This window comes from Pygocentrus nattereri, chromosome 15, assembly GCF_015220715.1.
Source record: "Pygocentrus nattereri isolate fPygNat1 chromosome 15, fPygNat1.pri, whole genome shotgun sequence".
NCBI classification, from domain to species: Eukaryota; Metazoa; Chordata; class Actinopteri; order Characiformes; family Serrasalmidae; genus Pygocentrus; species Pygocentrus nattereri.
Genome location: NC_051225.1, coordinates 20,792,082 through 20,819,435, shown reverse-complemented (window position 1 = coordinate 20,819,435; position 27,354 = coordinate 20,792,082). Strand labels below are relative to the sequence as shown.

The 27,354-nt window shown below is 39.6% G+C and overlaps 1 protein-coding gene across 4 annotated transcripts; it reads right to left on the bottom strand.

The window, feature by feature from the left end:
* Positions 1 to 921: 921 nt before the first annotated feature.
* LOC108428455 (protein FAM126B) lies at positions 922 to 27,001 on the bottom strand. 4 transcript variants are annotated; one of them, XM_037545418.1, is made up of 13 exons: positions 26,583 to 27,001; positions 14,895 to 14,988; positions 11,955 to 12,012; positions 11,528 to 11,632; positions 11,015 to 11,194; positions 10,820 to 10,897; positions 9,902 to 10,017; positions 6,887 to 6,982; positions 6,002 to 6,118; positions 4,846 to 4,933; positions 4,417 to 4,567; positions 3,874 to 4,008; positions 922 to 2,730 (listed from the first exon to the last, which is right to left on the bottom strand). In XM_037545418.1, the coding sequence occupies exons 3-13, from the start codon at positions 12,003 to 12,005 to the stop codon at positions 2,141 to 2,143; spliced, it is 1,707 nt and encodes a 568-aa protein (XP_037401315.1). In that variant the 5' UTR covers positions 12,006 to 12,012; positions 14,895 to 14,988; positions 26,583 to 27,001; the 3' UTR covers positions 922 to 2,140. The 4 variants fall into 4 exon arrangements, with proteins under 4 accessions (XP_037401315.1, XP_017554967.1, XP_017554966.1 ...); XM_017699478.2 differs by having other exon boundaries at positions 10,820 to 10,900; positions 14,904 to 14,988; positions 26,583 to 26,998; XM_017699477.2 differs by having other exon boundaries at positions 10,820 to 10,900; positions 26,583 to 26,997.
* Between the last annotated feature and the right edge of the window lie 353 nt (positions 27,002 to 27,354).

Below are 27,354 nucleotides of genomic sequence, written 5' to 3'. Positions count from 1 at the left end.
TCAATTATTTGGATGAGTAAATACTTTTGGGAATATAGTGTATGTATATAAATATAATATATATTATATATATATATATATATATAATATATATATATATATATATATATATATATATATATATATATATGTATATATATATATATATATATATGCGCACATGACCCCTGGTTCCCATCACCACCGCTGTAAAGAAATCTGACTCGGTAAGTTTCTCTACAATGAACCATTTCACATCAAACTCTGAAAGCCTTGATTTACATCTCCACTATTAAATTATGCAGAATTTAAAGGAAAATCAGTGGAATAAGCCTTTCAAGTATTTAGGATCAAGTTAACCCACAGTCAACTGCAGAAGAACCACACTATCATACTCCTGAATGCAGATTTTTTTTGCTTGCTTTTTTTGAGGAGCACTGAATGTCATATGGATATTACAGCTAAAGACGTACTCACTCCTTAGCACTGTAAACAAGTTTTGGTAATTCATTTTATGTAGTAATGCATGTTTTAACAATTTTGAAAACACTGCACATTAAACATCTGGCAACAATGATCATGTAACTCGTCATTAAAATAATTCGGCACTGTTTATTGAAGATTTATTTAATGTTTCCTTTTGCAAACATATTTGCATGGCTGCATACTGGCATACTGGGTGGTTTGAGTCTAAAGATGATTACAAGACAGCATTTCAGTGAACATCACAATATATTTATTCACCATTTACTAGATAGATTTTCTTCTCTGTACAAGCAATATAGAGAGATTCTCACAGCATATACTCTTTCTATCTTACAATATTCATTTACATAAATGTACACGGGTTGGATATAAACCTGTTCCAAAGCACATCATATTTATTATATATATATATATATATATATATATATATATATATATATATATATATATATATATATATATATATATATATCTCATTGCACAATTTACTGGGAGCTTTTCCATGGGTTCTTCGAGGCTGTGCACATTTCAGTTTATCTGGATGGATCAGGAGCACGGGTATCGTTTTATGACACTGAAATGGAAGAAGCTTCTTTAATACCTCCTGCAGTCTTACAGATAAGTCTTTGGATCATGCATTGTCAGGCCACTCAGCATTTGATTCACATGATTGTCAGTTCTTGAATCCATTGTTCGGATACAGCAGAGTTGGTGAGTTGTTACTCCTCTTGATATAGCTATGTTTATGGCACATTAAAAACAGTCTGAAACCATGTGCACTTCTCAACATGTCCACAAGGGGAAGTACTGTGCAAAACACTTATTTTCCTCCACACAAACCACCAGTGCATAATGAAGTCAGTGTAAATTACTCACATATATGTACACAAACATGCACACCCACACACACACCCCCACCCACACGCACTCCTTCAGATGCACACTGTGAAACATTTTACACCCATTAACACACGCAGGGAATGACATGCTCATCATGCATGTTATACTTTAGTTTTCCGCAATACTCCTATAACACATTCACACACTAGAGCTTGAATGATTTGTCCCAACCTGATAGGACCAAACTAAATGTCAGGTTCTGTCAGATTCAGACATCATTTCATAAATGTCTCGGGCTGGGGTCAGGCTCAAATTTCAAGTTTTTACAGATTTACAGATTTTACTCTGCATTTCCCCCTCTTTAGTTTGAACTCATGAATTTAGCACCGATACGAGAGAGAAAATGGAGGAAAGAAAGTAAGAAAGTTTATCCAAACTTAAGGATGTTGTTTCAGAGGACTTTTTCATATATTTTTAAAATGGGATTGTAACTTCATTTTTGACAGTCATATCCTTTTTTAAAATCCAAGATCTAAGGTCAGGTTTTACTCAGCACTTTAGGTGTAGATGGGCTGGTTCAGTCCAGTTTGTAACAGATTTTTGTTGTACTCTGGTCTGTTTCTGTCTAAAACTTGCTGATACCATTTGGATCAGTTTTGAATTGAATTCTGTTGTACTCCGGTTGAGTTGAGACTCAAAATTTTGTGCTTTGGGCTTAGAAAATTCTTAGACTGTATTTCAGGCCAGATTAAGCTCTACCACACACACACACACACACACACACACACACACACACACACACACACACACACACACACACACCTTGCAAAGCTAACTACACCTGCGATATTATCTGCATATTAAAACTGGATGAGCGGGACTGTTTGGACAGAGGGCTTCCAGAAGAAAAGGGGCTTCCTGGCGAGAGGACATCCTGGCTCCTCGTTGCCCGGCCAAGCTGCTCTTCCTGCAGGCTAATAGCAGATAAACAGTGGGCTCTATCTGCACTGAGGCTGCCAAGCGACAAGCTATCAGTGGGCCCTGATGAGCCGTTGAGGCCAGTGCAGTCTAGAGACTTACTGGAGGACGTGCTACCAGTTCTGGGCGGAGGGCCAGCAAAGGGGGGAATGTAATGAGGGTCCAGGAATCTCCTGGTTGTGCTGGGGCTGGGGCTGCGGCTGCTCTCTGCAGTGTGGAGGGTGATGGCGGGGGGGGGGGATTGGTGACGCTGATGAAGTCTTCGTAGGGCTGCTCGTGTGTCGGCCGCCGCATTCTCTCTGTGCCGTACTGTAGGGTCCCGGGACCCTCGAGCTCCAGCCGTCCAGTCTCGCTTAACACTGCTGGGCTGACTGCTACTGGATGCCCCTGAGGAGAAGCCCTCGTCAGGGTCAAAGGAGTCCTCTCCACAACTCACACCATCAGCATCTGGTGCAAAGAAAGGCACTGGAATAAAACTAAATGATAAATTGGCTAATAACCTGTTTATATCAGAATTGGGATGGGAATCACCAAAGGCCCCACAATGGAATATTACAATACTAGGGATGCATGACTATATCAATATCATGTGTATTGGTAGATAATGACTAAAACGACTAAAGAAACTAAAACGACTAAAAGAATCATCTGCACTGGACTGATGCTTGGGGCTCACCGACATTTCAAACTTATATTTGATGGTGTATATATTGTACTCTGAAGAGCAGAACATTTATGTGATGCAGGGTGACAAATAAAATGTCTATTTTATTAATTTGCTCCACTTTTAACCTTACAGAAATAAATGTTCCATCTCTCTGTAAAGTTAATCTACATAAATATACTCAGCAAATAAAAACTGTGCACCAAAATAGGATGTTTTCTGCAAATTTTGGTCTTTGCAGAAAAGGTGTTGACATTAACACAACATAGAACCAGCAGTATTCAAAATATTATTAAAATATTACAAATTCTATGCACCATCAATTTTTTTCTCCCAACCATACATCAGTGACCCAAATCCACTGATTATCACAGTAAAGAAATATTTGATCATTCTAGCAGTCTGGACACACACTTCAGTAAGTAGTTTTTCCACAACCACAGAGAACTACTACACAGCACCACAAAATACCTGGGTTATCAAGCTCACTTTGGGTTTAACCTTGGTTTGGGTTATACATGTATGTCATGTATACATGTAGTATGTCATTATACTAAGTTACATTATACTGAGGAAATCCTGAGGCTCAATTTTTCTTCTAGTATAGTGAATATTTAAGTTCGTTTTGTGACACAACCTTAAGACAGCTTGATCAGGAAACACCTATTTCTGTGGATTGGGATTGGCCTAAAGCAGGGGTGGGAGTTGAGAGCCTGAGTCCTAGACAGTTTGGTAATTTCCCTGCTTTAACCCACTAATTAGTCTGAGCAGTAAAATCACTGAACTGTGCATTGATCCAGCTTTCTAGGACTGGAGTTCTCCATCTGTAGTCTAAAGGGTGGGCCAATAAACACATTCTATAAGTAACACATGTGGATCCACAGTGGGATTTTCTACAAGTTGAGATGTTCTCCAGCCCTGCATACCCCCTCGCATAGTCAGATGGATGGTGCACTTTGTCCACCCATGTGGCACAGGATTGGCTGGTTTTCCAGGGGGAGAGTATCGGCTGGGAGCGATGAAGGCGTAGAAATCGGCCGTGGTCGAAAAATCAAAACGATCTGAGATGAAGACAGTCAACATTCTAAACATAAGACTGACACTGGGCAAGGCCGGGACAATAAAGTGCCTGAAACTGCCTGGCAGCAAACTGAATTTATACATATGGGAATTGTAGCGGAGAGATGTACAAAGACTTACTAAAAGTACCACCAATATTATAAATCCACCTACTAGATAAATAAATACAAATACTAGATAAATAAATAATTATTAAATATTTGTTCTCATGACAGAAAGTCTATGAAATTCCTCAACAATGTACAGACAAAGAACGAGACTGAACGAGAAAAAAATGAGAAACTCAAAAGCAAACTTCAGCATTAACTTCACTGTGGTATTTACACATACTTAAGAGTCGTGTGTGTGTGTGTGTGTGTGTGTGTGTGTGTGTGTGTGTGTATATATACCCTCTCGTTTCCAGCGAAGTCTGCGGATGGAAGCAGCAGTGATGGCTGTTTGAGATACACGTTTGGTTGTGGGGGTCACGTCTACCTCCAAAAGATTCCTAGTGCCCTCCGGCGGTCGAGGTGGCAAAGATCGATTCATAGCATTCGCTACCTAATGGTCAAAAGGATGGCAGTTTTATTCTTAATATTCCTAAAACATGCACATTTCATGCTATAAGTTCAGAATGTTTGCTTTATGTATTGCTCAGTCTGAAACTATATATTATTAATTCTATATTTTGGTTATCTCTGAAGTGTCCAGTATAAACATTATGTTTTGCTGCCATCTTGTGGTCATTAAGATATCACAGCACAGAAAACACAGACTTGGGCATATGAGAATACATTGTTAGGCAAATTGTTATATACTAGTCACAGGAAAGCTGTTACCAGTAATGGCTGGGCATAAAGTTCTAGCTGTGCTCTATACAAGATGTCCTCCAAAGCTTCTCTGCCGAGTTCCCACTGGCCATTGTAGCTGTGTTAAAGGGACAGCACATAACATCAGCATTCTGTCTAGGCAGTAAACGCATACATGAGACGAAAACAATCCTTCATCACTTCACCTTATCATCACCTTATATGGACATTAAAAATGATTTGATAAAAAAACTAATTAATTAGAAAAAATTGACTGTCTTCAATATTAAAGTCCCTTCCCTTACTGTAAAATTAATGAAATATTACTTTAGAACTGTAATTGAGCATCGCATGGCTGTTAGTACAGCCAGCATTGCCAAATACAGGTCTTCTTTATAATTGCCTAGACAATAAACACATATTGAATTCATAAAAATGCTCCTTATGTTGACAAAATGGTTGTTGTGACAGGAGCCATTACTGCTTCACATATTTTACACACAACACTGGCAATGAGAATTATTATCATGACTGTTATAACGGATTAGTTGGTTAAGGATAAAGTACTTCTTGGGGTGTGCACACGTGTTTGCAGGTGCCTTTATAGTAGAGTGGTCAAGTCATTCACTCTACATATTAGGGATCAAAACTCCCTCGGGGATGCACACATCTGCTCTAATATTAGAAAGAGGTCCTGATGGTACATTCCTGCCAATATAATTCTGTCTTTGTATACATGTTCCAAAGACATGTCCACCACAGAAACTCATCATTATGGCAATAAAAATACCATTAAATCATTCAAATCTACCATGAACTAATCAGTATGAAAAAATAGAGCAATTCATTAGATGGAACACGCAATAATGGCAACAGAAATCAAGACAACAAAAACAACATTTGATCCAAAATTGTGCTTGATGCACTAGCGCAGTGGGCATATGCACAAACCGTTCAAAGAGCAGCAGCTCTGGCTGAGAGTGCTGAACTCTTTCCAGATGGCTGAACAAGGTTCCAGTTCAACTAAACAAATTATCATAAAGAAGTGGAGCAGATTCAGGAGGGTAACACGCCCAATGAGAGCACAGCACATAGCTGGGTGGCTGAAGGAAATGGGTTGAATAGAGCTAGGAGACAGAACTAACAGCCTCATTTGCACTGGTGGAACAAGGGTCGATGAACTCACATTGCATGATAAACTGCTGTCAGCATTTGCACCATGAACTCCGGGTCCAGACGCACACGGTTGCAGGGCTCCCTCCATAACTTCTGCTGTTGCCGTGGGTAACCGCACACACACAATCTGAGCAATGGAAAGAGATAGTGTTGATGAACGTAAAATAGAAACAGAGAATGGGAAGGACAGGAAGTGCAAGATAATTAAAGACTTGCTATTCATGGAATCATTAATGATTTGTTTATTCATGGAACCATTAAGGACTTGCTTATTTATGCATTTGTATGGTAACGCTGTGGCCAACTGGGCCTTTGCTCTTTGTGTATAATCAATATCCCATTCATTTCCTCCCTGTCTGGCTCTCTCCTTCTAGTGGGAAAAATAGAAAAAGCAAAGGGGAAAGAAGAAGATGACTAAAGAAAGCACAACAGACAAAAACGTATGAAACGATACATTTATTTTTTTTTATTTTCTCGTCTCCAATTTTACCCGCTAGTTAGAACTCCCCCAATCACACGATAGGAGGGTGAAGGCTAGCACAGGCTTCCTCCGAGACCTGTGAAATCAGCCACCACATCTCTTCGAACTGCCTCTCACGTCATTGGACAGCTAAATGTGCTCTGAGGAAAGCGCCAACCGCCAGATCTGTTGCATCAGCTAACAGACGCCTGCGCTGACTAGCACTTCACTGAGTGATGTGGGGGGGTAGAGGGGGGGCATCCTACCCACCCAGAGAGCGAGTCCAATTGTGCCCGCTAGGAATCTTGGCTACGGATGTAGCATCACCAGGGACTGAACTCGCGATCTCCTACTGATGGAGCCAACACTTAGATGGCTGTGCCACTTGGGAGCCCGAAGTGATACACTTATGATGAAAACTGAGGGGAGTATTACCGTGAGCTCGTTCTGCAGGCTGATTGGTGGGAGGATGCAGGCATGTAGACCACAGCAGAGTTGTAGCAGAGCATGAGGAACGACAGCACCTCAAACCTAAAGCAAGACACAGTACACAGAATTTGTCCTTTTCTTACTTCCTATACTGGCATTTCAATTGCAACAACTATATATAATTTCTCAACACATTCCACTCCGCAATCTTGAAGAACATACAGCGCAAATACTAGGATTGTCCCGATCCAGTTTTATTGCCCTCCGATTTGATCAGAGTACCTTAAAATGTTACATATCAGTCGGTACAGTTCTAATCCAATCTTTCACAGATAGCAGAGCCACACAAATGAAGTAAAACAATTAAAAAATGAATAGCTGAACAAGATTTATATATCTCCCATAAAAAAGGTGGGATGCTGTGCAAAATTTTATTAAAAATACAATGCAAAGATACACAAATCATAAAAAATACATTTAAATGAAAATAGTACAAAGACAATATGAAACTGAGAAATTTTATTGTTCTCAAAAAAAAAAAAAGAAAAACAGAAGAAAAAAAAAGCCTATTTTGAAAATGATCAACACGCTCCAAAACGTAGGTATAGAGGCATGTTTATCACTATCACTCTTGTTTTAACGGCACTGAGCTTTTGGGAACCGAGGGGAGCAATAGTTGTAGTTTTCAAAGTGAAATGTTTTCTTTTTCTAGCTTGATATGGGATTTCAGTTGCTCAACAGCTTCCATTATTGTATCTTCTGTTTCATAATGCAACAAATGTTTTCACTGGGTGACACTAGTTTTACTATAGCCATGCTGCTGTAAAACAGTGTAGAATGATTTTATTCAATTTTGTTGTAAATCAGTTGTGACTTGCAATTGAAAAATGTGGCACGAGTGAAGTGCAACAGCCTCACATTCACATTTTAATTGCCCATATATAAACACCAAATGTTCCATATATTACAGAAAAGTCTTCCTTTTCCACTTCCAAAAATAGTTATGCATTGCAGAAATTTAAACTGGTTTGTTATCCTCTGAAACTGGGATTTAAATTTAAATTGTGAAACACCAATTTCATTCTTTATTCTGCATGCTGGTCTACCTAATAAGAAAACTTGCATGAAACTTACATCAGCAGAGACTGAGGCTACTGTAAAGTAGGAAAGCAAACAGACTGAGTACAATGCAGTATGATTAGAAATTGAACTTGACAAAGGTACATTCTTCAGTGTCCAAAATAGCTGAGCTTAAATATTAGATATTAATATTAAATATTAAATTCAGCAACAAAATGGCAAAAGGTAATGCAGTAACATTAGTTACAGCTATACCTAAATTCAAAGTAAAGATCTGTGGCACAGCCTTAAGATCAACTTATTGGGCTCATAGCTGTTTTTGCTGACAAAGGTGCATCTGTCAACTGGATTTCCAGTGACCTAATGCTTATACAAATTCAGTATGCTAGTGTTACATTCATGCACCCACTGCTTTAGAGCTGGAACTACAGGTCAACATTTCAATGCCTGCATTTTGTGCTTCTAGCCTCAAAGAAATACACTATATGAACAAAAGTAACCCAGAAGGAGAAGCGGCTTAGATTGGTGTGTGTGTGTACACAAATGTATTGCAACAAACCTTTCTATTTATGGAGTTCAGGTCTTTCAGCCACAATCATTGCTAACTTTGGCACAACTCAGTTTGTGAAATCTGTCCTACTAGATCTGCCCCTGTCAACTGTAAGTGCTATTATTGTGAAATGGAAGCATCTAGGAGCAACATCATCTTAGCCACAACCATGCAAAGTGGGGCCGCTGAATGCTAAAGCGCACAGTGCCCATCCTCTGTTGAGTCACTCACTAAAGAGTTCTAAATTGCATCTGAAAGCAACATCAGTAAAAAAAATAAAAATACATTTAAAAAAGGAGCGCCAAGTGTTGGAGCAGTGGAAATGTATTCTGTGCTGTGACGAATCACGCTTCTCTATCTGACAGTCCGCTGGACGAGTCTGGATTTTGGCAGACATTACCTGATTGACTGCATGTTTTTCAAAAACAACTGGGCCCCTTAGTCACAGTGAAGGGAAATTTGAATGCTTCAGCAAACCAAGACATTTTGGATAAATTGTATGCTTCTAACTATGTGGGAAGAATTTGGGGAAGAACATTTTCTGTTTTTTCACTGCATATACAGTTCCTATCATATTTCTGTGTTCAGTGTGTTTTTAAAAATAATCCCATAATAATCGAATATAGGGTTTCTGGTCCCAGAGACCTACCACCCTGCAAAGCTGAGTTCCAAGTCTGATCCAACACTTCATCTTAACTGTTACCTTGTGCCTCTCAACCCTGAAACACTAAGGCACCATCTTCATATTTTAAAGCATGTACAGGGAGCGAGGACTTCATAGTGCCAGTACGCAACATTACTAGTTCGTGATACTAGATCTGTGGCTACCCAACACACAAAAACATGGCATTGCTGGCCATAAATAAACCAAATAACACAAATATCTGACAGCTCCATCGCAGCTTAATTATTCTGAACACAGCGACACCATGTTTACTTGTTATGCACAGTCAAACAGTCAATAATAACTTAATTTTGATGCATGAATTTAGTGGCATTAGCTGCACAGTGCTAGCTTGCCACAATGGTGAGAGGCTTTCTTCCCTTTTTCTTAGCTCAACAAACACCCTCAATCTCACTATTTCAGCTTAGAATGACAAAGGGGTGTCACTGGAGTATGAGATGGAAAAGTCATTCTCAAAAATGTTATTTAATTAGCAGCATATATCTGCAATCTGTGTTTTATCCATGTCATGTTGTTAGCTGTGTATTTCTTCCTGTGGGGTAGCAGCATATTTGAGAAGTCTTAAATAAGCAGTTTCAATTAAAAAATACTTAATTGTGGAAATCACCAATCTGCTGGACATGTGCCCCCCTGGATTGCAGACAAACACCCAGGCCACAGCGGAACAAATTGAATAAATTGGAGCTGCAGCATTCCCACATGGTACCTGTTCTGAGAGGTGAAGGTTTCTCTCTGGGGCAGCAGGCCACTGTACACCACTCTGATCAGGTCATGCTGGCTTAGAGCTCCCTCTGTCAATGCCATGGATCCTAAACTGGAGGGCTACAACACACAAACACAAATGGAATTTACATAGCACAACCTCTTTTGCACACATCATATTTGTGGTACAAGTTCAAATGATCCTTAGAGAGAATAGAAAAGTCAGCACTTCAAAATTATAATTAGAAATTCACAATTCCTCTCATCAAGCTTCCTGAAACTTTTGTTTCCAGCTCTCAGTCACCATAGCAATTACTCTCAGTTGGGCATTACCAACTGACACTGAAATTTTGTCTAGATGATTAGATTAGGCATCATGCGCTCATTTTTGCACCCAGAATGCCTACATTCTTGTTGTTATTATTATTAACCCAATTGTCCCCGCACATGATTTCGAAAATGCGCACTGATGGAAAGTAAATGTGCACAGAGGAAATTGCTCACTATAAGCAGGACTGAAAGAGCCAGATAGAACAAAGAAAACGAATCACAATCCAAAATCTTTCCACGTTTCAGCTGCATTAGGAACAGCAATAAAGCTCTATGAGTTTTATTATTTTAACAGTATAAAAATATTTTGTTTCATCACTATCTACTTATTTAGAAAGAAAGCATTTTGTAAGTGGGTGCAATAACAAAAAATATAATGTGATGACATTAATCTACCAAAGTACTTCATGTTGTATATTTTTGTTACATGTAAGGGAAGCCAAATCTCCTTGTATGGATTATGAAAATCCATATCCTCCCATGATCTCTTCTACGCTTTTACTGATACAAGGCTTACCAGCATGGCAGGGTCTCTACATCACCTCGGATATTCAACACAATAGTGTCGAAGGATGTTTGTGCGATTGCTTACCTCATGATATATAGAAGGCTTTGAGAGAGAGGGTATAGTGAACGACAAAAGCTTGCTGTTTCCCTTACTGTCCACAATCTCCTAGAGATAAACGTGAAAGAGGACAAAGAGAGAGAGTTCAACCTGACTGCACCATTTTGTCTTTGCCCTTGGCCCTCGCTGGCACTGACAGATCCAACATGTGTCATGGCTCACCAGGTTATAAATGCCCAGCAGCAAGGCCTCTACACAGCCATTTCGATGGCGCTCCCTGCTGGCAGTGTGGCGCAGGTACACCCAGATAAGCTCAGGCAGGAACTGCAAAGTGAAACGGCGCAGGCCCACCTCTGTGCTCCGGTACAGCTCAAACAGCTGGTGACACACCGGGGCCAAGAGCTGCAGAGAAAAAACAAACAAAAAAAAACAAAAAACAAAAAACTCAAAACGGCAAAATGAAAAAGACAGAAGTTGTGAGATCATGGCAACAAACAACATGAAAGAATTTCAAACGATAGAAAAAAGGAGAATGTAAAGTGATGTGACTAAGCATGTCTCTCTGAGACAAAGCTGAACGTCAGCCCTGTAGAACAACACGGCAGAAGTTCAAATAGTTACAGAACAGTATATAACTGCTGACAGCAGGCCTCATCTCACAAGAAAAATACAGTCTGAGGTATAAAAAGCCAGAAAAATGAACAAAAAAGAAAGCTTGAGGAGTTGGAGGCCTACCTCACTGCTGGGGTGCTCCTGGATAACAGCATACAGAGCAGGCACCAAGCCTTTCTTCAGACGCAAACGGCATGTATAGCCAGGGATCAGATCATCAGGTAACGTCTATGGGAGAAAGGTGAATTGAAGGAAGAAGAGCTGCCTCAGTGTCAGATATATTAGCAGTCAGTTTTCAGCTGGTAATGTATTACGTTGCATCTCTAAAAATGTGTTGAATTCTGCATTCACTTCACAACCTTCTCCCAATGAAAAGCCAATGCGTAACTTTTTTAATTCTGAACAAAAAAAAATTGTCTTTTTTTCTCAGTCTTTGTAGAAGATATAAGAGGAATCAATAATAGAACTGAATCTATTTAAACATCAACAAACACAGAAAATGGTAATTAAAGTGTTTTTATAGCCCCCAAAGCAGCAAAGAAAGTCTTACCTTGAATTCTGAGAGCCATTCCTCCACCACGCCACGCTCTGGACAGAGCATGGTCCACCTTAAACAAAAAGAGATTAACAATTAGTTTGTTCCCCCCTATTGTATTACAGCTCTAGTTAAGATAACAAATGATCTGCTTCTTGCCGCTGACCAAGGCTGCGTTTCTTTACTGGTACTTCTTGATCTGAGCGCAGCTTTTGATACAATAGATCATAATATCCTCCTAGAAAGATTAGAGAAAATGGTCGGTATAACTGGAACTGCCTTATCGTGGTTCAAATCATACTTGACCGATCGTTTTCAGTTTGTGAGGGTAAATAATATACCCTCCAATTATACAAAGGTTAGATATGGAGTTCCACAAGGCTCTATCTTAGGACCGTTATTATTTACGTTATACATGCTCCCCCTGGGCAAAGTTATTAGAAAACATAATGTTAATTTTCATTGTTATGCAGACGACACGCAGCTCTTCATATCAGCCAAACCTGATGACAAACAGAGAATAAAGAAAATGGAGGATTGCGTAAAAGATGTGAAATCATGGATGTCACACAACTTTCTTCTATTAAATAGTGATAAAACAGAAGTTCTTCTATTAGGCCCTAAAGCTGCTAGAAATAAATTATCACACCTAATGTTGAATCTGGCCGACTTCTCAGTCACACCTGGTTCAACAGCTAAAAATCTTGGCGTTATCATAGATTCAGATCTAGCATTTGATAAACACATATCTAATGTTACTAAAACAGCTTTTCTACATCTCCGTAACATCGCCAAGCTAAGAAATGCTTTATCCTTACATGACGCAGAAGAATTAGTACATGCCTTCATTACGTCAAGGCTAGACTACTGTAATGCGCTACTGTCAGGATGTTCTAGCAGTAACTTAAATAAACTTCAGCTAGTTCAAAATGCTGCAGCCAGGGTCCTTACTAAAACTAGAAAATTTGACCATATTAGTCCAGTCCTATCAGCTCTTCACTGGCTTCCAGTCAAATTCCGCATAGACTATAAAATTCTCCTGTTAACGTATAAAGCCCTACATGGGCTCGCTCCTGAGTATCTGAGAGACCTTATCTCCTATTATGAACCACCACGATTACTTAGATCACAGGGTGCTGGCTTCCTAGTAGTTCCCAAAATTCAGAGAAGCTCTGCAGGAGGAAGAGCTTTCTCTTATAAAGCGCCCCAACTCTGGAATAATCTCCCCGATAATGTTCGGGACTCAGACACAGTCTCAATCTTTAAGTCTAGACTAAAAACTTACTTGTTTAGTTTAGCTTTTGGTAGTTAATGATAATTCCCTTTAGATAAGGCTGCAGATCCAGGGGTTCATGGACATAGTGAATTGTGGGTAAACTGAGATGCTGGTGCTGCTGTCACTCACTACATGCAGTCACTCAGGTTTGTAGACGGTGGAGTGGGTGAATGCCAGTGTCTCAGGGAGCCTCCGTGTCTATGTTACCTTCTGGCTCTCTCCCTTTAGTTAGGCTGTTATATTCAGACCTGCCGGAGTCATTAGTCACACTCTGATAATTATTTACATTTTCTGTTCTTCATAAATCCAGTCTAAACTAATTCCTAAATCTTTCCTTCCTCCGAGTTACTGACTGTCCACCGGTCCGGCCCAATACTGATGGATGTCCCACCCTCAAGTCCCCCTGTCCCCCTGATTGACCAGACTGATGGAAGTTTCTGGAACGCAGCTTCTCCACTACAGATCACATCCAAATCTATATGAACTCTAATTGTTTCCACTGTTGATTATACACACCTGAATATATTAGAACTGCGTGCATGTAAAATTGACTTTTCAATGTTTAACTTATAAGTTGTCTGACCAGTGGTAGGATGGTCCCCCCTTTAGATGTGAGTCTTGGTCCTCCCGAGGTTTCTTCCTCCTCCAGCTCTGAGGGAGTTTTTCCTTGCCTCAGCGCTCACGGGGGTTCTGTATATTCTGTATATTCTGTATATTATGTTCAGTGTTTTGTCTGATTCTCTGTGCTGTGATTCCCATTTTTGTAAAGCTGCTTTGTGACAACATCAGTTGTAAAAAGCGCTATATAAATAAATTTGATTTGATTTGATTTGATTATTAAAAGCAACAAGTCTACAAACTGTCTGACTAGCCATTTTCCTTCCTTTACTTTGTAGCTATTACTAGATTGTACTGACAAAATGTTACACTGTACTGTTGTGAACATGTGCAGAGTAAAATCAAACTTAAAAAATATCATCTAATAAAACTCATTCTGCAAGGATACATGCTAGCAAACTTAGCATTATCTACACAGCTAACAAATAAGCAAACATTCCTCTTAAAAGTACTAGCTTGTAACTGGGTGCTCTGTTAGTGTCATAAGACCCATGACACGTTAAAGAGACTGTATTTGTCTTTTATTCGTATTACCCATGTGTCTCAACCCAACTGCTGAAAATACACATTTCACATTTTCTGCATAATTAAATGGGTAGGATGCAGTGGTGGACAGTAACTAAGTAAATGTAATTCATTACTGTACGCAAGTAGTTTTTTTTCCAAAACCACAATTTTAAAAATCCATTCATGGTGGAAAGGAGCATATAAGGCGTTCTAACTAAAACAGTGCCCAATGAAAACGGATTGACCACTACTTTATCAACGTGTCACACTGTGACCCGTAGCTCCAACCACCACAGTAATGAAATCCAAGTCTGTTTCTCTTCAATGAACCATTTCACATCAAACCACTCAAAATGACTTTGTTCATCTCTCAGTGAATGAATGAATGACACTGAAATTGAGAGACTGGTGGAATTCCCCTTTAATCCCAGAAGTCAAGCGTGTCCAACAGGAGAGCAGGTAAGGTGCATGACCTCTTGACAATCCACACTTTAGGCAGAAGTGATCCAGCTTACTGAGAAATCCTGCTTCGTGAACTGCCCCCCTCATCTCACCTCACTCACTCAGGCTTCAGTGGTGTAGAGGAGGAAGGACCTGACTCTGACTCTTCATCTTGTCTGTTGATCTACTGATCGCTGGTCGAACAACCTGAGGAGAAAGAAAGAGTGAAATGCTGCCATTTCTACCTGCACCTGTACTGATAGGATCACAGTTACTAGACTAAAAAGTGTTTATGCGCATGTGCGTGAAGCTGAAATGATATGAGGGAATTCTGCACACTGTTCCCTTGTGTGCTCCAGACAAAGTGTCCTGTCCTAATTAAAAGAGATCACAGAGTGGTTTGAGAGAAAAAAAAACATATGCTACACATGCTGAACAAAGTCTGGCTTCTGTTAACATTTCCAGTCCTACAAAAACAGTGTAAATGCACACAACTATCAATAAGTGGCAACACCACTGGCAGCGATGCACCACCTATGGACTAAACTTTCATTTATCAAGTCATCAAGTAATCTGAAGACTAACGCAGGGCTTTAGAGATGATCAACTGATTTTCTCTGTTTGGCCAAGCAATTTCTGCTTCAACATGATATGCTGGTGTCTCAGTTCATTGTTTTTCAGTATACTGCAAAAATAATGACTACCTGTAAAATATAACTCTTGTTAATGAGGTGCACCAGTCATAACGTTTTATGACCAATTCTATTTTCTTTAAGGCCAAATTGGCTATAAAGAACTTTTTTGTTTAATTTTTAACCCAGAACTCAGACACTGTAGGCTAAGTGAGTACACAAAGCAAATCAGTACCAGTACTTTGTATTAGCGAAGGTTGCAACATAAATTACATTATTTTCTCTTAAACAGGGAAAACGTATTCAAAATTCTTAAACAAAAAAACAAAAAAAAAAACCCAACAACTTGGTGAGGTGGTGAGGAGAGAATCAGCCAAGATCAGCAGATGTGTGTTGAAACCTTAAAACTTTAATAACGTAAGCCAGGTAAGTGTATTCAAACTGTATTTAAATGCTGCTGCTCCACCTGTACCAAAATGTCAGCATAATCATGCATGACTCACTGTTAAATAACCAGTTAGGATATAGCACTTTATTTGATTCATGTTACTTAAATAGGCAAATTTTATATATATATATATATATATATATATATATACACATACACACACACACACAGTGCCCTCCATAATTATTGGCACCCCTGGTTAAGATGTGTTCTTTAGCTTCTAATAAATTGAGGGTTTTTTTAAATAATATAGGACCACGATGGAAAAAAGAGCAAAATCCAACCTTTATCTCAAGTGCATTTATTCAGTAGGAAAAAAATCCCACATTAAGAAATAATTGTTTAACATCAAATAATGTGTGCCACAATTATTAGCACCCCTGATGTTAATACTTTGTACAACCCCCCTTTGCCAACAAAACAGCACCTAATCTTCTCCTATAATGTTTCACAAGATGGGAGAACACAGAAAGAGGTATCTTCGACCATTCCTCTTTGCACAATCTCTCTAAATCATCCAGCGACATGGGTCCTCTCCTCTGCACTCTCCTCTTCAGCTCACCCCACAGGTTTTCAATGGGGTTAAGGTCTGGGGACTGAGATGGCCATGGGAGGAGCTTGATTCTGTGTGTGGTCAACCATTTCTGTGTAGATCTTGCCATATGTTTAGGGTCATTATCTTGCTGAAAGACCCAGTGACGACCCATCTTCAGCTTTCGGGCAGAAGCCACCAGATTTTGTTTTAAAATGTCCTGGTATTTCAAAGCATTCATGATGCCATGCACCCTAACAAGGTTCCCTGGGCCTTTGGAAGAAAAGCAGGCCCACACCATCACTGATCCTCCCCCGTATTTCACAGTGGGCATGAGGTGCTTTTCTGCATACTCAGCTCTTGTGTTACGCCAGACCCACTTACAGCATTTGTTGCCAAAAAGCTCTATCTTTGTTTCATCTGACCAAAGCACACGGTCCCAGTTGAAGTCCCAGTACTGCTTAGCAAACTCCAAACGTTTACGTTTATGATTGTGAGTGAGAAAAGGTTTTTTCCGTGCATGCCTCCCAAACAGCTTGTTGGCATGTAGATAGCGTCTGATGGTTGTTTTGGAGACTTCGTGACCCCAAGATGCTACCATTTGTTGCAGTTCCGTAACAGTGAGCTTTGGAGAACTTTTTATTTCTCTTATCATCCTCCTCACTGTGCGTGGTGGCAAAATAAACTTGCGTCCTCGTCCAGACTTGTTTACCACTGTTCCAGTTGTTTTAAACTTCTTAATAATTCCTCTGACAGTAGATACGGACAGGTGTAGGTGAGTGGCTATTTTCTTGTAGCCATTGCCTGACCTGTGAAGGTCAACACACATCTGCCTTACTTGAATGCTATGTTCCTTTGTCTTTCCCATGTTGAAGAGAAATGGCCACTGTGTCACGTCATAATTATACCCCAGGGAAACAGGAAGTTGTGAATTGCTAATTAAATGTTCCAACATACTTTGATTAACTTCGTAAACTACTGTAGAAGTGACAGAAATTCTTTAATTACATTTATTTCCTAAGAATTGTTAGGGGTGCCAATAATTGTGGAACAGGTGATTTTATGAAGAAAAATTATTTCTTAGTCAGGGATTTTATTTTCCCCCTAAAACTCTACTTGAGTTAAAGGTTACATTTTTCTACAATTTTCAGTGTGACAGTATGTTTCCACAATAAAAACTGAATTTATTTTAAGGCTTTTGACACATCTTAACCAGGGGTGCCAATAATTATGGAGGGCACTGTGTATATATATATATATATATATATATATATATATATATATATATATATTTTTTTTTTTTTTTTTTTAAGGCAATTGGTCAATCTGGCCATTTACCAATCCCCAACAGTGACCCATTTCTAAAAAAACGTGACAGTGAATAAAGTGCTACACTGTGGTAACTATTTCACATATATCATCTGGATGTGGGTCCGTACCTGGCTTAGAGTATATAAAAGTCATAAAATTGCAGAACTTCAATCTCAGTGAATTCTGATAAGACATCGCCAGTGAACAGGATTAAAATGTTAATGTTTCCTTTTCCAGAGCATGCAGCATTCTAAAACTACAACATTTAACACTTCAGAAGTGGCACAGTGGAGTTGTGCCCCACCCATTCAGACTGGTTTCTTAGCAGCAAGTGTGCCAAACAAACGCTGTGCTTCACAACACAACAAAATCAAACAAGAAAAATGATCTCGGCTTAATAACCATAGCACCACACTGACCGCCTTCTTACTGTTACAGTGACTGACAGATCAGGGTGATGAGTGTGTAGATGTTAATATTAGCTCACCCAAGCCACATGTGCTCTTGTAGAGTGGGCTTTTCGCGTTTGTACACAATTCTGAGGTGAAAAGAGGAAGATCATTGTGGGCTTGATTTTTTCCATGCTATTTTAGTATTATGAGCACTTTATTTGCTTCATTTGCTATAACATTTTTTTTCAGTCAGGAAAAAAAAAAGGGTAATTTATTTGCTTCTGCCTCTTCATTGTTAGCATCATCTGCTAACCAGCAGGCCTGTCATGGTCATGAAGTTCTACCCAAACAACTAATTCTCATATAAATAACTGCATTTAAAGTCAACGTGAATCAAAACCCAAAGTCATTTTTCTTCCTTAACGTGCCGTTTTTCCAAGTGAAACAGAATGCTGAAACTGGTAATAACTGCGGGTGGGACAAGATTTTAATCTTCAGGCTTTGACTGGATTGTAAAAAGCAAGCACCATGGAGTCAAAACAACCTGTTTTGCAGAAAAGACAAAGAAAAAAAAAAAAAGAATACATTTTGCCAGAAATGAAGCGCTACAACAGTTTGATATGTATTGCCTGTAGTTTCAGAAATATGATGCATTATTTGTTGAAATCTTTATCTGAATTTTTCTTTTTCTTTTTGAGACCAGAGTTAGTTAGCAGGGCAGCCTTCGATTTATTCGTTTTTCCGTTGCTTTCACTTTTTTTTAAACCCTTTCACCGCAAAAACAAGAGAAAAAGACTTGAAGAAAAAAAGTCAGGCTATTCTTAAAATAAACACCGTGCATTGTGAATGAGTGCAACTAGCTAATGTGCAAGTAAAGATGGACGTGGATATGTGTGTGTGTGTGTGTGTGTGTGTGTGTGTGTGTGCGCAGCAGAAAAAGTTAGCAAAAAAAAGCAATACCCTGTAAACTAACTGAAATAACTGATAAATGCTTTTACAATCAATCAATCTAAAAATGAAAATGAAAATGACATCAGGAGAAGAAAGGAGGCTGTCTGCCATCAGACATGTCCATGTGGCTAGAAACAGTCCATGCAGACTGTCTACTGTTCTTGCTCAATGACTGTGAGAGTGGTAGGGAAAAAATATATTAAAAAGATGGTTAGAATATAGTGTTTCCAGGAAGTTCATAACCTGGCTTTTACTTAATTAGTGCATATTTTAGTTTGACCTTTGTTATGAGACATAACAATGAGCAAAGCACAAAAAAGTGCTGCCTCACCAACACCAATGCTGTTTATATTTCGTTGCTCTTTTAGTTCACATTCATTTGAAACAAGAGTTTTACTGCAGATATATGTAGTCTGAGGTAGTTGTATAGCTTCTGTTGTCTAATACTAGTACTGGTGCATAGGGATTCATTAATAAAAGAATTTAGTCATTCAGACATATCCCAACAAAACAGCATGTCTTTTAAATTATTCTCTGTTATGATACAATTAAGCAAGTATCATTCAAATAGCCAAAATTATCCCATAACCCTATAACGCTGAAAATCATCAGAAATCCACAGAGGACACTTCAAAATATTAAATAAGGAAAGGAATACCAAGATAAACTACTACTCTATTCATTTCAGCCAATCCTAAACAATTATTATTGTTTTTGAATCAAATAAATTAGTTTTTTTTTCCCCTTTCATTGTAGACACAGTTTAAGTGGTGAAATCAGTTGATTATCCATCTTGCTTCTTAGGTGTCAATACTAGGTAGTTCCCAAGAAAGACAAAGCTCAAGCACAAATAAAAAGTTTTCATAAGACCCACGACGTCTCAACAAATGAAGATTTTGTTGCTTTTTTTTATTTACATGCATTTCCCTTAACCCAACAAATGATAATATATCGCGGTTGTCTGAAGAAAACCTTGTATCTGCAAAATAGCAACTTTACAGGAGAGGGAAAAAAACACACTTTACTTTTAATGTAAGTCAATGGAACCAGACTTTTCTCCAAGTCATTTTGGGCTGTTTCTTTTAGTCCATTCATCATGAAATTTACAAACGACCTGAAGGGTAATGATGTCAAAAACTAAAAAACGACAAAAATGGAGATCCATTTTTTCTGACAACTGCGATATACTGTATATAAACGTAAGAACATAAAAGTTGAGGTGTGCTTTGTCTTTTTATCGATTTTTAGGCAAGAGTTGATTGCATCCTGTGTCATTCAGGCCAGTGAGTCAGCCATGTCTTCATGACTTACTCATTTTCAACTCTTAAATGTTTATAAATATTGTGCATGTATAATATTGTTATTACCATCACATCGCACAGCATTATCCCCTGCTGTGTTTCCATCCTCCAAGACACCGCACACACAGCAGGGGAGGCCATGAGTATGGAGCACTGTATCCTGCACCGAGCTAAAACTCAACAGACTGACAAGAGAAAAAGAGAAAACCCTCATAGTTTTTACGATGCGTAATGATTACTTAGTTTTTCACTATGACTAAAAAAAATGATTTCAGTAATACTCAAAATGTATACAGATCTTTTGAAATAATACTTAAGTGTGTAAGACAGCACAATTACTTAAGTATTTCCTGTCCTTACAACTAACAAATAACTGAGCTTAGTTAAATGCATATTGGTAAAACTCTGGAGTCTTTATGTAAAAAGTTGATCAACATCACCAAACTAACAGGCTAGAGGAAGCAGCCACCAGTGTGGCCTATAAAAGCGAGAAGGTCAAGAACTTCACTGCAAACATTATATACAAAACTCTCATTCCTGGATAACAGCCTGGAAGAACAAATTTTCAGTGCCTTATTTAGAAAGGGGTGAATTTTATTCTTTCATTCAAAGGTGGCAGCAGATTCTCCTTAAATGGAAGTTTTCTGTCCATTCCTCAAAAAATAAATAAACAAACAAATCTGGCTGACGCTTTTAAAGTTAGCATGCATTCTGATGGTGTTGTCTTGTAACAAACTTGCCCATTTGTTTGTTTAGACAGCACTATGAACACACACACACACTGTTGCTATTGAACAGGATCTCTAACATTCACATCCAATCTTACCTTCACAAAACATCACAGCATGTTTTACCAGCTGTAAAACTTCAGGGGATATTATTTTTAGGCCTGAATATCATTCATGTTAAACACTAAACACATTGCACAGGTTTACTTACATGTATCATTTTCCATTTTGTTTGCAGCAAAAAAAAAAAAAAAAAACAACACTAGAAACTCACTCGATCAGAGTCGACCACACTAACAGAGAGTGCAAAAATCAATCACACTCAACCAGAGCAGATCTCATTAATCAAATCAAATCAAATTTATTTATATAGCGCTTTTTACAACTGATGTCACAAAGCAGCTTTACAAAAATGGGAATCACAGCACAGAGAATCAGACAAAACACTGAACATAATATACAATTAATAATATTTAATTAACATTAAAGCCCAAAGATCAAAGATGATCAGAGCTGACCTCATTAGCATAGAGTCCAAAGACCAATCAAATGCAACTACAACAGACTTCATTAACATAGTGGCCAAAGATCCCACATGACTAGAGCAGACCTTATTTATTAACATCGAGTATCCAAGGAAGCCCAGAGCAGACCATATAAACATCGAGTATCCAAGGAAGCCCAGAGCAGACCATATAAACATCGAGTATCCAAGGAAGCCCAGAGCAGACCATATAAACATCGAGTATCCAAGGAAGCCCAGAGCAGACCAAATAAACATCGAGTATCCAAGGAAGCCCAGAGCAGACCATATAAACATCGAGTATCCAAGGAAGCCCAGAGCAGACCATATAAACATCGAGTATCCAAGGAAGCCCAGAGCAGACCATATAAACATCGAGTATCCAAGGAAGCCCAGAGCAGACCATATAAACATCGAGTATCCAAGGAAGCCCAGAGCAGACCATATAAACATCGAGTATCCAAGGAAGCCCAGAGCAGACCATATAAACATCGAGTATCCAAGGAAGCCCAGAGCAGACCATATAAACATCGAGTATCCAAGGAAACCCAGAGCAGACCATATAAACATCGAGTATCCAAGGAAGACCAGAGCAGATGTATCTGTAGTATCCAAAGTTGTATCCGAGTATCCAAAGATGACCAGAGAGGACCTCATTAACATTGAGTATCCAAAGATGACCAGAGAGGACCTCATTAACGTTGAGTATCCAAAGATGACCAGAGAGGACCTCATTAACGTTGAGTATCCAAAGATGACCAGAGAGGACCTCATTAACGTTGAGTATCCAAAGATGACCAGAGAGGACCTCATTAACATTGAGTATCCAAAGATGACCAGAGAGGACCTCATTAATGTCGAGTATCCAAAGATGACCAGAGAGGACCTTATTAACATCGAGTATCCAAAGATGACCAGAGAGGAACAAATTTGGTGTAGGTGACATCAGATCTGGCATATTGCCAATGAGTTAACAACATATATGTCAGCTACTCATTCCTTTCCCACACATTAACTAACTGTACCATCCAAAACTCAGAGCAAGCAGGTTAATTAAGCTTTTCTAAATTTGTGAACAGCGCTTTTTATGAAGGTTTATTACATCATTGGTGGCATCGTAGTTAGATGCCGCTTCCTACTTCATTTGCTAATGGTACATCTTAACTGTAGAAATAAAATAATACACAGACACCTGCGCTGAGGCTCACATTTCTCCGCAATTGTATTTTACAAGTGTGGTGCACAATGAGGCACATGAGAAATTCCTCCACCACTGATTGGCAGTTTCGCTCAGCAGTGCCACTGGAAACAGGTTGTTTACATTGCCAGTGGCATCTCCCAAGCAACCATTTTGCGTTCTGACATGCCCACACAGTTAAGAACAGGCAGCAGCTCGGAATTTTTTAAAGCAATTATCAACTACTAAATTGGATTAATTTACATATATTTTGAATACATCACTGGTAAACACTTTGACCATTGCGTATCTTAAAACTATACAAAGTTGAAATAATGTTGACAGGGGCTTTAAATGCTTGGTGATAAATCTACTGCACTGAAGAGTATGCCCCCAAATTCTTCTAGTCTTCGCAACTAGCTAGCAAAACACTGAAGAACGCAACATTGCCCCCTACTTCATGATGCATTAGATTGGTGTAAGTTCCCATCCACAGACGACTGGCCCTAGGCGACTACAATTTCTACTAAAACACTAGTCAGTTGAGCAGCTTTTGTGACTAAAGCTCCTGCCATCTGAGCCTCAATGATTAACTCTCTTTCAAAGTTACTTAGGGCCTGTTTACACTTGGTCATTTCATGTGACTAGTATCTGGACTGTATCATGTTCAGATTTTTGCCGCATGCATTTATGCCTAAACATGGCATTGCTGTGTGGGATGGAACATGCAAATCTGCTCATTACGTGGCAACTGGTTACCAATTGTTTATTCAGTTATATACAGTTTGTTTCAAACAATAGTGTCTGTCATTTTGCTGTTAAGCATTTCATTTCATTCAGTCCCCAAGCATGAGTTCTCCATGACCATATGTTTCTCCACTAATTCATCGTAATGTTCTTTGTCACCCATCTGTAGCTCAGATGCCCCGTTTTGAGGTAATTACTATATGAGTACCATGAGTTTAATTACTGTTCAGTCAAAGAAAAACATTACTTTTTTACAATATACATACAAAATTAACAAATCAAAACCCAACCGCCGCTACAGAACCACTAAACGTGAACATTTTTACGTAATTGTTATACAGATGGTTTTAAATTTATTAAAGTGTTGGGCGGCCAAAACTTCAATTCACCTTTTTCTATGAGTCTTTAAAACTGCACTGGAATTGACCTCTAATCATTTCCTGAACAGGTGTTTTGATGATGTTGCTGGAGCACAGAATCTCCCTCAAGGTCTTCATCTGGGGTGTGTGAAGACCACAGCATATTTTGCGCAAGAACATTTTTTCATAAAATTATTATTTTTCTGAGCCAAAACCTTTGTAGTATATAACTCAAGCCATATAGAATCAATACATAAAATATCAAATCAAATTCAATTTTGACCTCAGAACTGAAAATCACATGCTTCCTGAAAAGATGTTTACTGTTACACCCCTGATGCGTACTACATTGGTAGGACTTCAGATTAGCAAAATCACCACAGTCCTGAACATGTGTCCACTATTTGATGAGACTTGGAAATCCAATTTAAAGCAGCCCAAACCTGTCATATACTTATGTAGGTCTAGGTCAGTGAAGGTTATTTCCACGTCAGCTCTAAAGAGGTTACATGACAGTTTAATGAACTTACTCTCCATGTTGACGTCTTCACATATTTGACCAACGTAGCGTCCCGTCTTACTTCTAACACTATCCGGCTACGTGGCCATGGAACATACATGAACGTATGTTCTGCTTAAATGGTTAATTGTTGCCTGCACTGGCTGAAGAAAACAAAATCCTGCAACTACTGCAATCTTGTAGAGACCTACTCCCCACAAGATTACATATGGCTAAGGTTCTTTGGTACATTTGGCACACACTGTACTGCAGCCCTAATCCTTCAACTGCAGGCAAAAAAACAGGAGGGCCAAAAAAACACAAGCAGAAGAAACATGATCAAAGAAAGAATTTCCCTGGTGTTTGGTTCCAGCAGGCCAAAGAGCCCTGCTCTCTAACCTCTTCTACAGGGTAAGAAGCTTACAAGATTCTGTGCCAGATAATTAAGTGTATACAGTCCCTTAAACGGGGACTTAGTGCAAGGCCTAAAATAGATGTTGCTAAAAAGAGCTTAGTGGTAAGACACAGATCAGAGAAAGTGAATGGTGCATGGGGGGTTTTCTAAAGGAAGATCAAATGTAGTGCACCGACATGAAACAATATACCATGACCTGACAACAGAGGCTGGCTGCTGGTCAGCATTAAAACCAAGGCAATCTGAAAACACTCCACTCTGTCTGCAGCACATGCTTTCACTGGTCTAGGCACAGGCATCAGCTGACATGTGCTTGCACAACACACTCCATGTTGTCTTTCTATCTCAAGTGATGCTGATGGACAAAACCTTGATAAACACGCTGGCTCAAACATGAACATTCACTTCATTGCATAAGTCAACACACTCAGACGGGCTTGCAGCCAACTTATATGTACAGAGTGACCTGTACATATAAGCGTGGAGCACGTATGCATTTTCATGAATTGTGTTTTGGTCCCCTTTTGCTGACAACAAGGTGCTTTTAATCACTCTCAATCCTGTCAAGTTAGCCAGCTGGTGCGCAGTCTCCCCTAATCTGGCCTGGGTATTAGCCGGTCTCTTTACTGCACAATGTTAGACCTTGGTGAGGGCACTGATCCAGCTACTTACAGAGATAAGCAGCTCCTGATGTAGTCTACGGCCAGCGGACAGCCTAGTGGACAAATAGAGCAGAACTGATTGAAGAGTGACTTGAGCCCCATGTCAATGGAGTATGACAGAACATTGTGTTCAGACAGGAGGAACACAGGGTTACAGAAAGCTAAACATGATGTTTAGACTTTCGACTTTAGATGATGATGTTTAGACTTTCGACTTGTTTTCACTTTCCCGTTTGCAGGATCTATGGCTCTACTCAGATGTTAAAGGGCTGCCCTAGCAAAGCACTCTTCAAGGCTTAATCATGTGCCGCCTCAAACTAGAGACAATTCAGTACTCAGTGTGTGCATCATGTTTGTGGATCATTTCTTGTATGCTTTAAAACGTTCACGATTCAGCCATGAATTTGATGGTTTCCAGCCTTTGACCTGCTGCACACTAAATCCTTCTAGCTGATCAACCTCACTTTGTTACCTTCCTTTCTTTTTTGCAGCTTTAGGTGTAAACGGTGGGAGGGGAGGTTTCAGGTTGATGGACCACTGCTTGGAATCTCTCCCTTGATTGAATCTGTACTAAACATTTGTCCAAAATAAAAAGGTTTTTAGAAAAGAAATACAGGAAGAACATTTATACCAGTCCATACTCAAGAGGACAATTTCCTAACAGTCCTGAATTATCACCATACAGACACCTTACTGCAAGGGGGCCTATTTCATTCATGCACTCAGTCCACTGTGTGTGTGGATCAGTCTATAAAGTGCCCAACTGCTCCTCAGCCATAATGTGGGTGCCTACAGGCTCAGTTCCAATATTAATGTATCTAAGCCCAGCATTGTGATGCTAAGGGGTAGGATTACTGTCAGACACACAAGGAGCAGGGAAACGCCGACCTTTCCACAGGTCTCTGGGCTCGGATTTCAAGGTAACGCGGAGCTGACCTAACCTGCACACGACAGGTCGCCACGTTAACTTCTTCGTGATCAAGGCTTACTCTACCCCCAATCCTAAGCGACTATCTTGTGGTAAGAATGATCGTCTTCAGTGCTTTATAGTCACGTGCCCTTCAGCAGTATACGTGGCCATGTGTCCATATTTAACGTCCAGTGGTCGTGTGAATTATACGTACCGGTGGGCTGCCTGGTGCTGGTGTAGATGCTGCAGGGACGAAGAAGGCTCATATGAAGAGGACAGGCTTCAGCAAGCTTCAGCTCCTCCGCTCCTCCTTCACTCTGCAGTGGGAGCTGCTAATAACCAAGACCCCACACGGCGACCGTCGAAGCTCTGAGGAATACCATTCCTGCTGAGGCGACTCTAAAAGGCCCTTAACGGGACTATGTCGGCATACAGAGCGGCCTCTGTGGACGTTTAGACGACAGAATCCTCCAGTGTTTGCATCTATCTTCCCCTCCTTCTCCCTCGCTCTCTCCTTGCCAACTCGCAGCTCTGCAGGCTGACGCGCGTCCTGCGCTCCTATTGGCTGTCGGTAAGAGGGCGGAAGCCTCTATTGGTCAGGTGAGCAGGTGACTCGATTACGCGGCCACGAGAGCTGCGATGGGTCGTCCGATTCAGTCTACTAAACCGATTCCCTCCAAGTGTCCGTTGCAATGAACTGATCGTCACATTCAACGATTCAAAGGTTCATAGATTCACAGGTCAAGCCAAGCGTATTGGCTTGTGTTACTTCCTCTCACCAATCGAGTCAGAATGAGCAAAGCATGAACACATATGGAAAAAGGAAGCTATTTACATTTTCACAGCTAGAAAATTCAAACAAGCTTGTTCTTAATACGTAAGCTATAATGTGGCTTTTTACCTGTGAATGTAAGCGGCTGAATTAGATTTTATTACAGCAGACGGCCACATTCAGGCCTATCGTTTAAGTGCTACAAAAAGTTTAA

Coding starts and splice junctions, on each gene's coding strand:
- LOC108428455 (XM_017699478.2), bottom strand. CDS start 12,005: ATGCTCTGTCCAGAGCGTGGCGTGGTGGAGGAATGGCTCTCAGAATTC. Junction 10,901..11,014: donor TGCTGGGCATTTATAACCTG/GTGAGCCATGAC, acceptor GTTTATCTCTAG/GAGATTGTGGACAGTAAGGG. Junction 6,983..9,901: donor ACCTTCACCTCTCAGAACAG/GTACCATGTGGG, acceptor GTCTTGCTTTAG/GTTTGAGGTGCTGTCGTTCC.